This window comes from Molossus molossus, unplaced genomic scaffold, assembly GCF_014108415.1.
Source record: "Molossus molossus isolate mMolMol1 unplaced genomic scaffold, mMolMol1.p scaffold_m16_p_1, whole genome shotgun sequence".
NCBI lineage: Eukaryota > Metazoa > Chordata > Mammalia > Chiroptera > Molossidae > Molossus > Molossus molossus.
The window spans coordinates 90320841-90335142 of record NW_023425344.1 but is presented as its reverse complement, the minus strand read 5'-3'; the positions used below and the strand labels follow the sequence as shown (position 1 = coordinate 90335142).

General features: G+C 40.3%; 1 protein-coding gene across 5 annotated transcripts in view; it reads right to left on the bottom strand.

The window, feature by feature from the left end:
- The window catches only part of WDR37 (WD repeat domain 37), a 78984-nt gene that overhangs the window by 55022 nt on the left and 9660 nt on the right, over positions 1-14302 (bottom strand). For all 5 annotated transcript variants that reach the window (XM_036261597.1, XM_036261568.1, XM_036261586.1 and 2 more), the window contains exon 2: positions 5440-5617. In XM_036261597.1, coding sequence (XP_036117490.1) covers positions 5440-5577 — 138 coding nt within the window. In that variant the 5' untranslated portion in view covers positions 5578-5617. The remainder of the gene's footprint in view (positions 1-5439; positions 5618-14302) is intronic.

Here is a 14302-nt window from a genome sequence, read left to right as displayed (position 1 = left end):
ATTATAGTATTTTCTGTGTGACCTACTCCCAGAACTTAAGACTATTTTCAAACAAAATTCTTTTTTTTTTAATGTTTTTTATTGATTTTTAGAGAGAGAGAGGAAGGGACAGAGGGAAAGAGATAGAAATATCAATGAGAGAGAACATCGACTGGCTGCCTCCTGGATGCTCCCCACTGGGAATTTGGCCCACAACCTGGGCACGTGCCCTGACCGGGAATTGAACCAGCAACTTCTTGGTGCATGGGTGGACATTCAACCACTAAGCCATACCAGTCAGGCTGAAACAAAACTCTTAATAAATATTTCTAAAATAAGGTTTTAATACTTAACTACTATTAGTGTAATTTTCTAAGTGACTTTTCAAATTTATATGCAGCACAAACTTTTTTTTTTTATCCTCACCGGAGGACATTTTTCCATTTTTTTGTTCAGACAGAGAGGGAGGGAGAGAGAGGAAGAGAGAGAGAGAGAGAGAAACATCGATATGAAGGGACACATCGAGTGGTTGCCACCCACACGACCAACCAGGGCCGGGGACAAACTGCAACCGAGGTACGTGCCCTTAGCGGGAACCGAACCCGGGTCTCTCTGTACCGCAGGCCGACGCTCTAACCGCCGAGCCAAACTGGTCAGGGCAGCACAAACTTTCTGATGCTTAATAAGTCACAAATAAAAAGACATAACATTTATCAAATTCCTTCAGATTAATTTCTTAGGAAGACAAGAATTTTAGGTCAAATGATCTCTAATGACATAAGTGTTTTAGCAGTATGTTTTAAATTAATCACAGAATGCTCAAGTAATTGTAGAAGTTACTTGAAAATAAATGTGAAGCTACTTGTTTACAAACTGAATCTGGTAGAATTGGTTCATGCAGCCTCTCTCAATACCCCTTTAAAATACCAATTAAAAAAAAAAACATGAAAAGCCCTGGCCAGTTTGGCTCAGCAGTTAGAGCACTGGCCTGAGGATCAAAGGGTCACAGGTTTGTTTCTGGTCCAGGGCACGTACCTAGGTTGTGGCTCATCCCTAGCCTTGGTCAGGGTCGGGCAGGAGGCAACCAGTTAATGTGTTACTATCACATCCATGTTTCTCTCTCTCTTTCTCTTTCTCTCCCCTTTCCTCCTCCTCCCTCCCACCCTACCTGAAATAAATAGAAAAAAATCCTCAAGTGAGTGTTAAAAAAATAAATAAAAAACATTAAAAAAGCACTGACCAGTTTGGCTCAGTAGCCCACAAAACCAAAGGTCTCGAGTTCAATTACAGTCAAGAGCACATACCTGATTTACAGGTTCAAGCCCTGGTCCTAGTCAGGATCATGCAGTAGGCAACCAATCGATATGTCTCTCTCACATTGATGTTTCTCTCTCTTTCTCCCCCTCCCTCTCTCGCTCACTTCCTCCCTTCCACTCAATCTAAAAAAATAAATACAAACTTAAAGTAGCCCAGCTGGTGTGGCTCACTGGTTGAACATCAACCCATGCACTAAGAGGTCACTGGTTCAATTACCGGTCGGGGCACATGCCCAGGTTGTGGGCCAGATCCCCAGTGGGGGGCATGCAGGAGGCAGCCAATCGATGTTCTCTCTCATCGATGTTCCCATCTCTCCCTCTCCCTTCTTCTCTCTCTAAAAAATCAATAAAGAAAAAAAAAAAAAACTTAAAGTAACAATGAAAAATAAACTAAACTAAACCATCACAAGTAATGTTGAACACACTGTCTGCCCTACCTTGTGGCCTTTGCATAGTCTCTTCCCTCTCTGTGTGCCATGTTCTTCCTGAACCCCTCATTCAGTTAGCCCTCCTCATAAGTGTCACTCGTTGGAAGTTTTTCTGACTGCCAAGGCCCAACCTCCTCCTATGTTTATCAATTCCAACTGACCTACACCCACAGTATTTAAAATCTTTACTCAGCCACTGAAACATTACATTTACTTAAATAGTAAATGCCTCTTACTATAAAATGTAATTGTAATGGGAGACAAAACTAAGATGTCAGCATTAAAATCATTTGATAAAATAAAGACAATCAAGAAACAACATGTGGTGAAATGAGAACTTTTCCACTAAAGGGCAAGTAGGACCCAGTGAGCACTCCTGACAGAGCTCCTCCAGACCTTTCCTAACAGTTCTTCTAGCGCCATTTGACTTCACAGACCCTGAATTGAGTTTAACTTCTAGTCTCACTTGAGAAAATTCATGACAGAAAAGCTACTACGACTGAGTAAACTTGGAAAGGGATTTGCATTTTACCACAGCAGCATGTACCCAGACACAGACCCCCTCAGTGCTCCGTGCACACAGATTAAGTAGCCCCGTTAAGCAGCCCTGAGCTAAGCACTGCTTCCTAAACTACTTCCAACTCATGAATCTAGGAAGTAACTTACTATAGCTCCTTCACACTAATCTTCAAAACTGATACCCCTCCCCAGCAACTCAAAGAACATGCTGTAACCTCCTCTAAAAAGTGCAGATCTAATATTCAACTCATACCCACTGGACATCAACCACTCTCAGGCCCCTTTGCTTACATCCACCATGCCAACTGTTTGCGTCTCCTACCATTGCTACCATCCTCCCATTGCTAAACCAGGCAAAGCACCTCACACCAGCCATCCAGGACATTGGACTCATCGACAAGTAGGCACCATCCAAGGAACACTGGAGACACAATGATGAGGGCCAAGGAACAGTGCTACGCTATGTGGTTCGGAGGACTCAGAATGGCCTTTATAAATAAATGGTTACCCTGAGATGCAATTACCCACTTCTGCTACACCACAATGGAGGGTAGGCACTCAGAAGGCCAAGAGAAAACATATGTACCTCATATGGAGGGTCATGCTTGGAGATGCTAGCAAAGGTTGTAGAATTTTTCACTGCTAGAAATATACATAAATCTAACCACTGAAAAAACAAATCTTAGACCTGGCAGATGTGGCTGGTTGGAGCGTCATCCTGTATACTACAAGGTCGTGGATTCAATCCCTAGTCAGGGTATGTACAGAGGCAACCAATCAATGTTTCTCTCTCCCTCCCTCAGGTGAGAATTAAAAAACAAAACAAAACATATCTTATACTATTTACCTGCACTGTCCAACATGGTAGCCAGTGGCCACATTTATTTATTTATTTTTAAAGAAAGGCAGACTGCCACATGCAGTGCCTCATTTGCATATGTCATATACCCTAGACTGGAGACCGGTCCTCTCTTATGGGGAAAGGTCCTCCTCTACAACTGAGCACAAGTGCACAGCTTCAGGAGGAATGCACAAGGATAGCGAGGGAAGAGGGGGACACCAGCCTAGCCAGCCAGATCAGCCAAATCAACCCTGGTAATCAATGGGGTAACAGATGTCGCAGCCAGAACATCCTTACATCCCACATTTGACTATTTACATGTAAGTTAATTAATATTAACATATTTTTAATTCCTCAGTCACATGAGACACATGAGGCTTGTGGCTCCACATCTGATAGGACAGATCTAAAATATTCCATCACAGAAGGTACACTACATAGTTCTGTTTCAAACATTGACTTTCTTAAGAGTTATGAGCTGTGTTCTCCCAAACTTATATGTGGAAGTCCTGACCCCCAGCATCTCAGAATATGACTATATTTGCAGACACAATGATTAAGGTAAAATGGGGTCACTGGAGTGGCCCTAATTCAATCTGACTGGTGCCCTTATCAGAAGAGATCTAGACAGATGGACAACCAAATATGTAAGACAAGAAGGAAACAACCATCTATAAGCCAAGAGAGGCCTCAGGAGAAATCAGCCCCACCCTCACATCTTGATCTCCAACTTTCTGCCTCCAGGACGGTGAGAGAATAAAGTTCTATTAAATTTCCTTAGTTTGTGTGGTACTTTGTTACGGCCACCCAAGCTCTCTAACACACTAAGAGTATCAAAGCCATTCTGGAAGCTCCTTAAAAGTCTAAAGTTTTATTTTCAATATGAAGTTAAAATGTATATTCTTTTTTATTCTTTTAATTTTTTTGTTCTTTATTAATTTTAGAGAGAGAGGAAGGCAGAGGAAGAGAGAGATAGAAACATCAATGAGAGAGAACATCGACTGGCCACCTCCTGCATGCCCTCCACTGGGGATTGGGCCCACAACCTGGGCATGTGCCCTGACCGGGAATTGAACTGGTGACTTCTTAGTGCATGGGTCAACACTCAACCACTGAGCCACACCCGCCGGGTAAAATGTAATTTCTTTTAGAAAGCAGAACCAGGTATTTGTTCACTTATTCATCCATTCAATACACATTAATAGGGTTCTAACTGAATATTTACTACATGCCAGCAACTGAACCAGGTTCTGAGTGCTCACTGCTGCCCTCCTAGAAGCCACCTCCTAGAGGCCCAGACCTCAAAGTACCCCACACAGTTCTAACAAGACCCAACAATCCAATGAGCCCATTTCTCAGATTTCAGCCTTATTTCCCTGTAATGTAATGGCCAATGAATTAGTTGTAATTGTGAAGTAACGGTCATAAAACTACATGTATTATATATATGCTAATATAAATATGTATTATAGTTATTTTTTAGTATCAAATATACTTTTATTTAGGTTTCATAATATTCTTTAAAAACTAACATATTTTTTGCCCTGGCCAGTTTGGCTCAGCAGTTAAGAGCGCCGGCCTGCAGACCAAGGAGTCGCGGGTTCGATTCCAGCCAAGGTTACAGGATTCAGTTGCGGTTTGTCCCCGGCCCTGGTCGGGGTCAGCAGGAGGCAACCATTCGATGTGTCCCTCTCACATCGATGTCTCTCTCTCTCTCTCTTCCCTCACCTTCTCTGTCTAAAGATATCTAAAAAAATATCATCAGGAGAGAATTTTTTTAAATTATATATTATATACATATATATTAAAAACTAACATATTTTCATAATAAAGGAACTAGAAAAATTATAAGAAAGCTTACCTGAAAGTTAAGTTAAAATTATAAGAAAACTTATTATCAATAAAATATTAGTTCACCTAATCAAAAGGAGTATCAAATAAATAGCAGATGGCACTTTCACTACAGCAAACTCAGGATAAAGTCAAAAAAACTTACTGAAAGATCTGATTCCAGAAACTCTCCAGAGCACAGAAAGATCACTGGAATGATACCTGATTCTCTTTTTCTTGAGACTATTAGACAACCAAAACTCCACTGTAGAATAGCACAAAGAATACAAACTGATCCGAACTGTCACACTCACTTTTTTTTATTACTATATATTGTAAAAATATTAACCTGGGAATTGAATCCTGTTACTGTGTAGGCTGCTGTATTTGACCGTTTTATTTGGGGGAGGAGGAGATGGGTTTGGTTTGTTTTGTTTTTGGTAACCCATACTTTTTCTCTACTTTGGAGACCTGTATATAGTTGGCTATTTCTGGAACATTACAAACACACTCAGCACTAACTTACTTGTCCCTCTAGCATGTCTCTTGGCAGACCCGTCCTCTCCTGCTCCGAGCTGTTGGTTCTTCGTATAGAAAGGCTATGAGATTTGCGTTTCTGTTTTGCTTGGCGAGCAGTTGAACAACTCCCGCTTTCTGTGGGCATTACTTCTACAAGGTGATATCCTGGTCACTCCTGCAGTAAGCTAGAAAAAAGCAGGAAAAACAAGTACTTTATTTCTGATTACAGAAAATTAAAATGAAGGAAATATAATGGACAAGACAATGACTACTTTTTTTTAATCCTCACCTGAGAATATTTTTCTATTTATCTTCACATAGAGTGGGAAGGAGGGAGGGAGGGAGGGAGAGAGATGGAGAAACATCAATGTGAGAAACACGTCAACTGGCTGTCTTCCGCATGGCCCCAACCAGGGCAGGGGATGAACTGCAATCGAGGCACATGCCCTTGACCGGAATCAAACCTGCAACCTATTGGTCCACCAGCTGATGCTCTTAATGCTGAGCCAGGGCGACAATGACCACTTCTTTTTTAATTCTTGCCTGAGGATATTTTTATATTTATCTTCAGACAGAGTGGGAGGGGGGAAAGGGGAGGAGGGAGAGAGAGGGAGAGAGAAACATCGATGTGAGAGAGACACATCGACTGGTTGCCACCCGCACAACCCCAACGGGGGCCAGGAACGATCCGCAACCGAGGTACGTGCCCTTGGCTAGAATCGAACCTGGGTCTCTTTGGTCCATGGGCCAATGCTCAAACCGCTGAGCCAAACAGGCCAAGGCAACAATGACTACTTTTAATTCCAAACTTCCTTCCTATGGTTAACATTTACTATGTAATTTAGAAAAAGACAAATTAACATGTTTTAAGGTAGAGACCAGAGCCTTTGTTAAGAGGTAATTTTTTTATCAAATTTCATTAACATTTTTTATTTTTATTAATTTGTTTTGTTACAGATGTTTCTCATTTTTCTTCCACCATTAACATTTTTTTTAATTAAATAGTTTAAAATACAAAAAGCTCTCCCTTAATCGACTTTCCCCAGACTCAACCTACTCCCCAGGGGAACCAATTCCAAATGAATGTTCTAGACTATAGATTCTACAGCAGCAATTTTCAACCGATGTGTTGAAAAAATTTTAAAACACACAATACCAGACTATTTAGTAAGGGGTACTGACCTCTTTTCCCTTAAATCAGTGGTTCTCAACCTTCCTAATGCCGTGACCCTTTAATACAGTTCCTCATGTTGTGGTGACTCCCAACCATAAAATTACTTTTGTTGCTACTTCATAACTGTAATTTTGCTACTGTTATGAATCACCATCGAAAATACGTGTTTTCCGCCCTGGCCAGTTTGGCTCAGCGGTTAAAGCGTCGGCCTGCGGTCCGGAGAGACCCGGGTTCGGTTCCCGCTAAGGGCACGTACCTCGGTTGCAGTTTGTCCCCGGCCCTGGTTGGTCGTGCGGGTGGCAGCCACTCGATGTGTCCCTTTCACATCGATGTTTCTCTCTCTCTCTCTGTTCCTCTCTCTCCCTCCCACTCTATCTGTACAAAAAATGGAAAAATATCCTCGGGTGAGGATAAAAAAAAAAAAAAAAAAAAAGAAAATACGTGTTTTCCAATGATCTTAGGCAACCCCTGTGAGAGGGTCGTTTGACCCACAAAGGGGTCGCGACCCATAGGTTGAGAACCACTACCTTAGATTGTCAAATTTTAAAAATGACAATAGCTGCCCTGGCCAGGTTGGCTCAGCTGTTAAAGAGTTGGCCCACGGACCAATGAGTGATGGTTCGACTCCAGTCAGGGGCACATACCTCGATTGCGGTTTGTCTCCAGCCTTGGTCGGGGTTGTGTGGGAAGCAACCAGTCAATGTGTCTCTCTCTCCCTCCCTCCCACTCTATCTGAAGATGAATAAATTAAAAAAATCCTCGCCCTGGCCAGTTTGGCTCAGCGGTTAGAGCGTCGGCCTGCGGTCCGGAGAGACCCAGGTTCGGTTCCCGCTAAGGGCACGTACTTCGGTTGCAGTTTGTCCCCGGCCCTGGTTGGTCATGCGGGTGGCAGCCACTCGATGTGTCCCTTCACGTCAATGTTTCTCACTCTCTCTCCCTCCCACTCTATCTGTACAAAAAATGGAAAAATATCCTTGGGCGAGGATAAAAAAAAAAAAAAAATCCTCGCCCTGGCCAGTTTGGCTCAGTGGTTGGAGCGTCGGCCTGCGGTACAGAGAGACCCGGGTTCTGTTCCCGCTAAGGGCACGTACCTCGTACCTCGGTTGCAGTTTGTCCCCGGCCCTGGTTGGTCATGCGGGTGGCAGCCACTCAATGTGTCCCTTTCATGTCGATGTTTCTCTCTCTCTCTCTTCCTCTCTCTCCCTCCCGCTCTAGCTGAAAAAAAAATGGAAAAATGTCCTCGGGTGAGGATAAAAAAAAATAAAATAAAAAATCCTTGGGTGAGGATTAAAAAAATGACAATAGCCAACACAACAATAGCCATCTACTGTGAATGAATCAAAATTATACCTATATTTTTGTCAGATTAGCAAAAAGTATATTTTTTGGTGTGCCACAGAATTATAGTAATTAGTTTATGTGTGCCATGAGATGAAAAGGTTGAAAATCGGTTCTAGATTAATACAATGCATGCCTCATGTGTAACTGCAAATTTTCTAGTGGCCATGTAAAAAACAGTAAAAATAGCCCTGGCCTGTGTGGGTCAGTTGGTTGAGCATCATCCCATGCCCCGAAGGGTTGCCAGTTCCATTCCCGGTCAGGGCACATACCCAGGTTGTGGGTTCAATCCCCCGTTGGAGTGCATACAGACATAGCTGATTGACGTTTCTCTCTCACACTGATGTTTCTCTGTTTCTCTCCCTCTCCCTCCTTCACTTACCCTTTCTCTAAAATCAATAAAAACATAATTTAACTTAAAAAAAAAGTAAAAACAGGTGAAATTACTTTCAATGATTTATTTAACCCAATATGTCTAAAATAATATCATTTTCACCAATGCAAAAAATAACAATGGGATATTTCAATTTATATGCTTCAAACTTCAGTGTATATTTCATATTCACAGCTCGCCTCTACTGGAACTAGCCATGTTCCAAGTACTTGCACATAGTCAGGGGTGCCACGAGACAGCACAGATTTTCATTTACCCATTTTCAATATTATCTACACATTTCATGCTACTATCAATCTTTCTTCCCAATATAACCCTATCACTGTTAATTAATATATTTTAAATAACATATGTACACATGACATTTTCAACTGCAGATTCACATTTTGGGCAATTTTTGCTCTTACTGATCCTTTCTTCTCCCAGTTATGTCTATGTTAGTTCATAATGTTAAGTAATACACTTATGCATCTTCCTTCTTCAGCTACTGAGAGTATCTTTTGATCCTCTCCATTCCCTACTTCACTGTAAGAAAGACTACAAGTATCCCACCTTTTCTTGGGCTCTCCCCAACAGCCACCCATCTTTCAACTTTTGTTCTATCATTTGAGATTATACAAATGTGAGCACAGAGTATGTGCCCCTTTGAGATTTTGAGCTTAATGCCCTTGAGACCCACCCAAATTGTTGCATGCACCAATAATTACGTCCTTCTGATGGCTGGGTAGTATTCCACAGTATGGATGTACTACTATGTTAAATACATTCTGTGCTGGGGCACAGGAAAACTGCATATTTAGTTTTAAAAACATTACTGAGCCCTGGCAGATTGGTATGGCTCAGTTTACTGGGCTTCCTCCCATGAACATAAAGGTTGCCGGTTCGATTCCCAGTCAGGGTATATGCCCAGGTTTCAAGCTCAAGCCCTGGTAAGGAGCATGAAGGAGGCAGCCAATCGATGTTTCTCTCTCTCTCCCTTCCCTTCTAAACCATTAAAAAAAATTTTTGAGATGTAATTTGGATACAATTTAAGTCACTCCCACAGCCAACTCTAGGCAACCACTAAACTACCTTCTCTACATTTAAATTTTCCCATACTGTTTATTTCATAGAAATAGTCATACAATTTAGATCCTATTATGACTGGCTTTTTTCACTTGTCATGTTTTCAAAGCTCATCTATGTCACAGCATGTATTCGCAATTCCTCCTTTTTCCTGCCAAATATACCACATTTTACTTACCCATAGATCAGCTGATGGACAGTTGGTTATTTCCATTTTTAGGTTATTACGAATAATGCCACTATGAACATTAGTATGCAAGTTTTTGTGGGCATTTATGTTTTCATTTCTCTTGCATACATACCTAGGAATGGAACTGCTGGATCATAACAAAATGCTTAACCATGTTTTGTTTTTTAATAAACCATCAAATTGCCCTGGCTGGTGTGGCTGTTAGTTGGGCATCATCCAGGGCATCAAAGGTTGCCAGTTCAATTCCCAGCCAGGGCACATGCACGGTTTCGGGCTTGATCCCTGGTGGGGGGCATGCAGGAGGCAGCGGATTAACAATTACGCTCTCTCACTGATATTCCTCTCTCTCCCTCTCCCTTCCTCTGTCTCTAAAGATCAATGAAAATATTTCAGATTGAAAAAAAACACCAAATCATTTTCCAAAGTGGAAAATATTCCCATCAGCAATGTAGGAGAGATCTTGTCTTCCATATCCTCATCAGCATTTGGTTATCTATTTTTAATTTTAGCTGTTCTGATAAATGTGGTCTTGTCATGGTCTTAATTTGCATTTCCCTAGTGGCTAGTAATATTGAATATCTTTTCATGTGCTTATTTAATATGTTTTTATTGATTTTAGAAAGACAGGGGGAGGGAGGGAAGAGAGAAAGAGAAAGAGAAACATGGATATGTAAGAAAGACATCAATTGGCTGCCTCCTGCACGACCCTAACTGGGGCTGGAAATCGAACCTGCAACCCAGATACATGCCCTTGACCAGGAATTGAACCTGAGACCCTTCAGTTCGCAGGCAGACACTCAAACAACTGAGTCGAATTGGCCAGGGCCTTTTTTTTTTATTAAACACCTTAACCATTGCTTTTTAATTCTCACCTGAGAACATGCTTTTTTTAATTGATTTTAGAGAGAGGAGAGGGGGAGAAACATCAATGTGAAAGAGAAACATCAACTAGTTGCTTCCTGTATGCACCCAACCAGAGACCAAAACCAGAAACCTGGGTATGTGCCCTGACCAGGAATCAAAACTGAGACCTTTCAGTATACAGGACAATGCTCCAACCAGCTGAGCCACACCAGCCAAGGCTTGCCCATTTTTCTAATTTGGATCTTTACTGTTAAGATTTTAGAATTGTTTATTTATTCTTCATGAGTTATATGTCAAATACATGGATTGCAAATAGTTTCTCCCAGTCTGTAACTTGTCTTTTCATCCTAACATGGTTTTTCAAAGCAAATCTTTCTAATTTGATGAAATCCAACTGATCAATTATTTTTCTATAAATTATACTTTGAGTCATGTCTAAATACTTTTAATCAACCCTAACTCCCCAAAATTGTCTTGTTTTCTTAAAATTTTATTTAAATTTGTATTTAAATGTATGAGCTATTTGGGGGTGATTTTTATAAGATTTGAAGTTTTGATAAAGGTTTTTCTTTTTTCCTTTCTTGTTTTGGGGCTTCTTTTTTTTTTTGCTTGCAGATATTATCCAATTATTCCAGCACTTTAAGTTGAGAGCTACCCATCCCACACTGAACTGAGAACGTTTGGCATATTGGTCAAAAATCAATTGGCTATAGTTAATGTGGAATTACTTTGTGATTCTCTATTTTGTTCCACTGATGTTATCTATCCCCCTGCCAATACCAGTCTTGATTACTGTGCTGTCTTGAAATTAGTGATTCCTAAGTTGTCATAGCTACTCTAGTTCCTTTGCTTTTCCATATAAATTTAGAATACTCTTTCCCGTATCTACAAAAACCTGATGGAATTTTGTTAAGAATGGTGTCTAATCTGTTCATCAACTTGGAGGGAATTGACACTTTACTATGTTGAGCTTTCTAATCTATAACAGTGTATCTGTTTATTTAGATCATCTTTGATTTCTATCCTGTTTTGTAGTTGTCCACATAAAAGTCTTCCATGTCTTCTCAAATTTACACTGAAATTTATATTTTAGCAATTTTAAATATATTTTTATTTCCGTTTCCAAGTGTTAATTGCTATTATATAAAAACAGTGACTTTTATGTATTGAGCTTATATTCTACAGTCCTGTTGAACTCATTAGTTCTGGAGATTTTTTTATAGGTTCTTTGGCATTTTCTATGTAGTAGTCTAAAAACAGTTTTATTTCTTCCTTTCTGATCTGTATGCCTTCAGTATTTCCTTTTATCTTACTGATCTGACTAGAAATTCCAGTACTAGGTTGAATTAAAATAGTACAACAAATATCCTTGCATTGTTCTCAGGGTAAAAATATTCAATCTTTCACCATTAAGTATGATGCTAGCTGTAGGTTATTTTATAAATATTGTTTATGAAGTTGAGAAAGTTCCCCTCTACCGTTTGTTTTCTGAGCATTTCTAGAATAAGTGTTGAATTTTATCATGTTTTTTACTGCATCACTTAATATGATCGTGTGGTCTTTCCTTTTTAGCCTAACAAGCCAGTTACACTGATATATAACATAACATATGTAATATCATTTTATCCACTGAATAAACCTCATTTAATCAAGATGCACAAAATTCGTTGCTTGTTCTCTCATTTTGTTCTATTTTTTCCTACCTTCTGTGGGTCACCTGAACATTTTAATTTCATTTTGCTATATAGTTAGAGTACATCTCGTTATAAATTTTTCTAATGGTTGTTCTAGGTATTACATTATTATATTTTCACAATGTACCAGTTGACTCATTATCAACATTTTACCAGTTCATGGTAAAGTGTAGAAACCTTACCTTCCTCTATGTCCTTCGCCTCCAACCCCCATTTCTAACATAAGCATCTCAAGTATTTCTTCTACATACAAAGAACACCAATCAGACAGTTAGGATTCAACCTTCCAAGGGATGTCTACTGAATTTACCAGTATGTTTGTTCTTTTCATTGTTAGTTCTTCCTTCCTGGTGTTCCTACATCCCTTAGGTCATTTTTTTATTTAAAGAATTTCCTCTACCTATTATTTTAGAGTAGGCCTGCTGGGAACAAATCATGTGAAGGATGTTTTCCCTCAGGATGTATTATTCTGAGTTAGACAGTTCTTTTCCTTCAACTCTTGAAAAAGGTGCCACTTCCTTCTGCCATCCAGTTTCTGATGAGAAACCACCGTAATTCAAATTGTTTTTCTACTATAGGTAAAGTGACATTCTCTCACTGCTTTTTGGCATTAGTTTTCAAAAGTTTAAGTATCATGTGTCTTTTATCCTGTCTGGGTTTCGCTAAGCTTCTTGAAACCATACATTTATGGTTTGCCAAATTAAGGAAATATTCAGCCCGTATTTCTTCAAATACAGTTTGAGCCCCACTGTCTTTCTCCTCTTTCTGGGATTCTGATGACAAGAATGATAGGTCTTTTGTTAAAGCCCCACAGGTCCCTGAGCTTCTGTTTATTTTTTCCAGTTTCTCTGTTGTTCAGATGGATCATTTCTATTGTTTGTCTTCAAGTACACTGATTCTTTCCTCTGCCCTCTCCATTCTGTTATTGAGCCATCTACTGGTTTATTTCATTTACTGTATTCTTCAGTTCTAAAATTTCCATTTGTTTCTTCTTTATAGCCAATATTTTCTTCCTGACATTTTCTATTTTTCATTTGTTTCAAGTGTTAGTAATTAATCATTAAAATATTTGTACAACGGCTGCTTTAATATCCCTGTCAAATAATTCTAACATCTGCTATCTGTGTTGGTATCAACTGACTTTTCATTTTCAAGTTAAGATTTTCCTGGTTCTTCATGTGAAGCCTCGACATTTTGGGTATTATGTTATCAGACCTTGGATCTGACTTAAGTCTTCTATTATACCAGGCCTCCACTGACACTGCACCAGCAGGCAAAGATGGGCACTACCTTATTTCTTCCAGGTGGATATGGAAGATGGAAAGAAGTCTGGGCTCCCCACTCAGCCTCCATTGAACCCTAGGTCAGGTAAGAGTTCAGCCTCTCCTTTGGCCTCTACTCATACCACCCTGGCTGGACCAGGGGTTCCTCATTACTGCACCTACCTATACAGCCTCATTACCACTGAGTGTGATGCAATTCCTGACTCTCTTTACTAGGTTTTCTCTGACATCACCCCAGCAAGAAGAGGGATAGACATATTTTGTTACCACCCTGCAGAGATGAGACTCCCAGCCCCTCACCCAGCCTTCTCTGATACCACCCAGCAGAGTGTCACCTTAATACAGTTGTTGAGGGTAAAAGTCTAGTTTCCCCATCAGGACTTTGACAGCGAGAGGGATGGTGGGGGCTGCAGCTTTCTTAAAGTGTCCTGTCTGGTGGGTTCTCCCTTTCCTGGTCTTTTGGCTAGAGAGCAGACTTCTCAGGGCTTTTTGTCTGAGCAGTTCGGTGTTGCTGGGTTGCTGGCTTCTCCAGTCTCAGTCTGGGAAACATAGGCAAAAAAAACCCAGGGATCTCAGCTCTACGTCATTTTTCAGGTCCTAATATACCCAGACTACTTTCTTCTCTGCACCTTTCGGTCTTATATTTGTTTCCTATATAATGTCCAGTGTTGTTAGCTATACCTGGGGGGAGGAACAGGAAAAGTACATCTGCTCCATCCTCCATAAGTACAAAGCCAGATCACCTTTTATGATGCACACTGTTGTGTGTAGGCCTTATAAAGTGGCAACAAGAAAGTCTCATTTTTCAACACAGGAAGACATTCAAATTGGTCAATTCTACGTGTTTAGGCTTAAAATTTTGAAATTC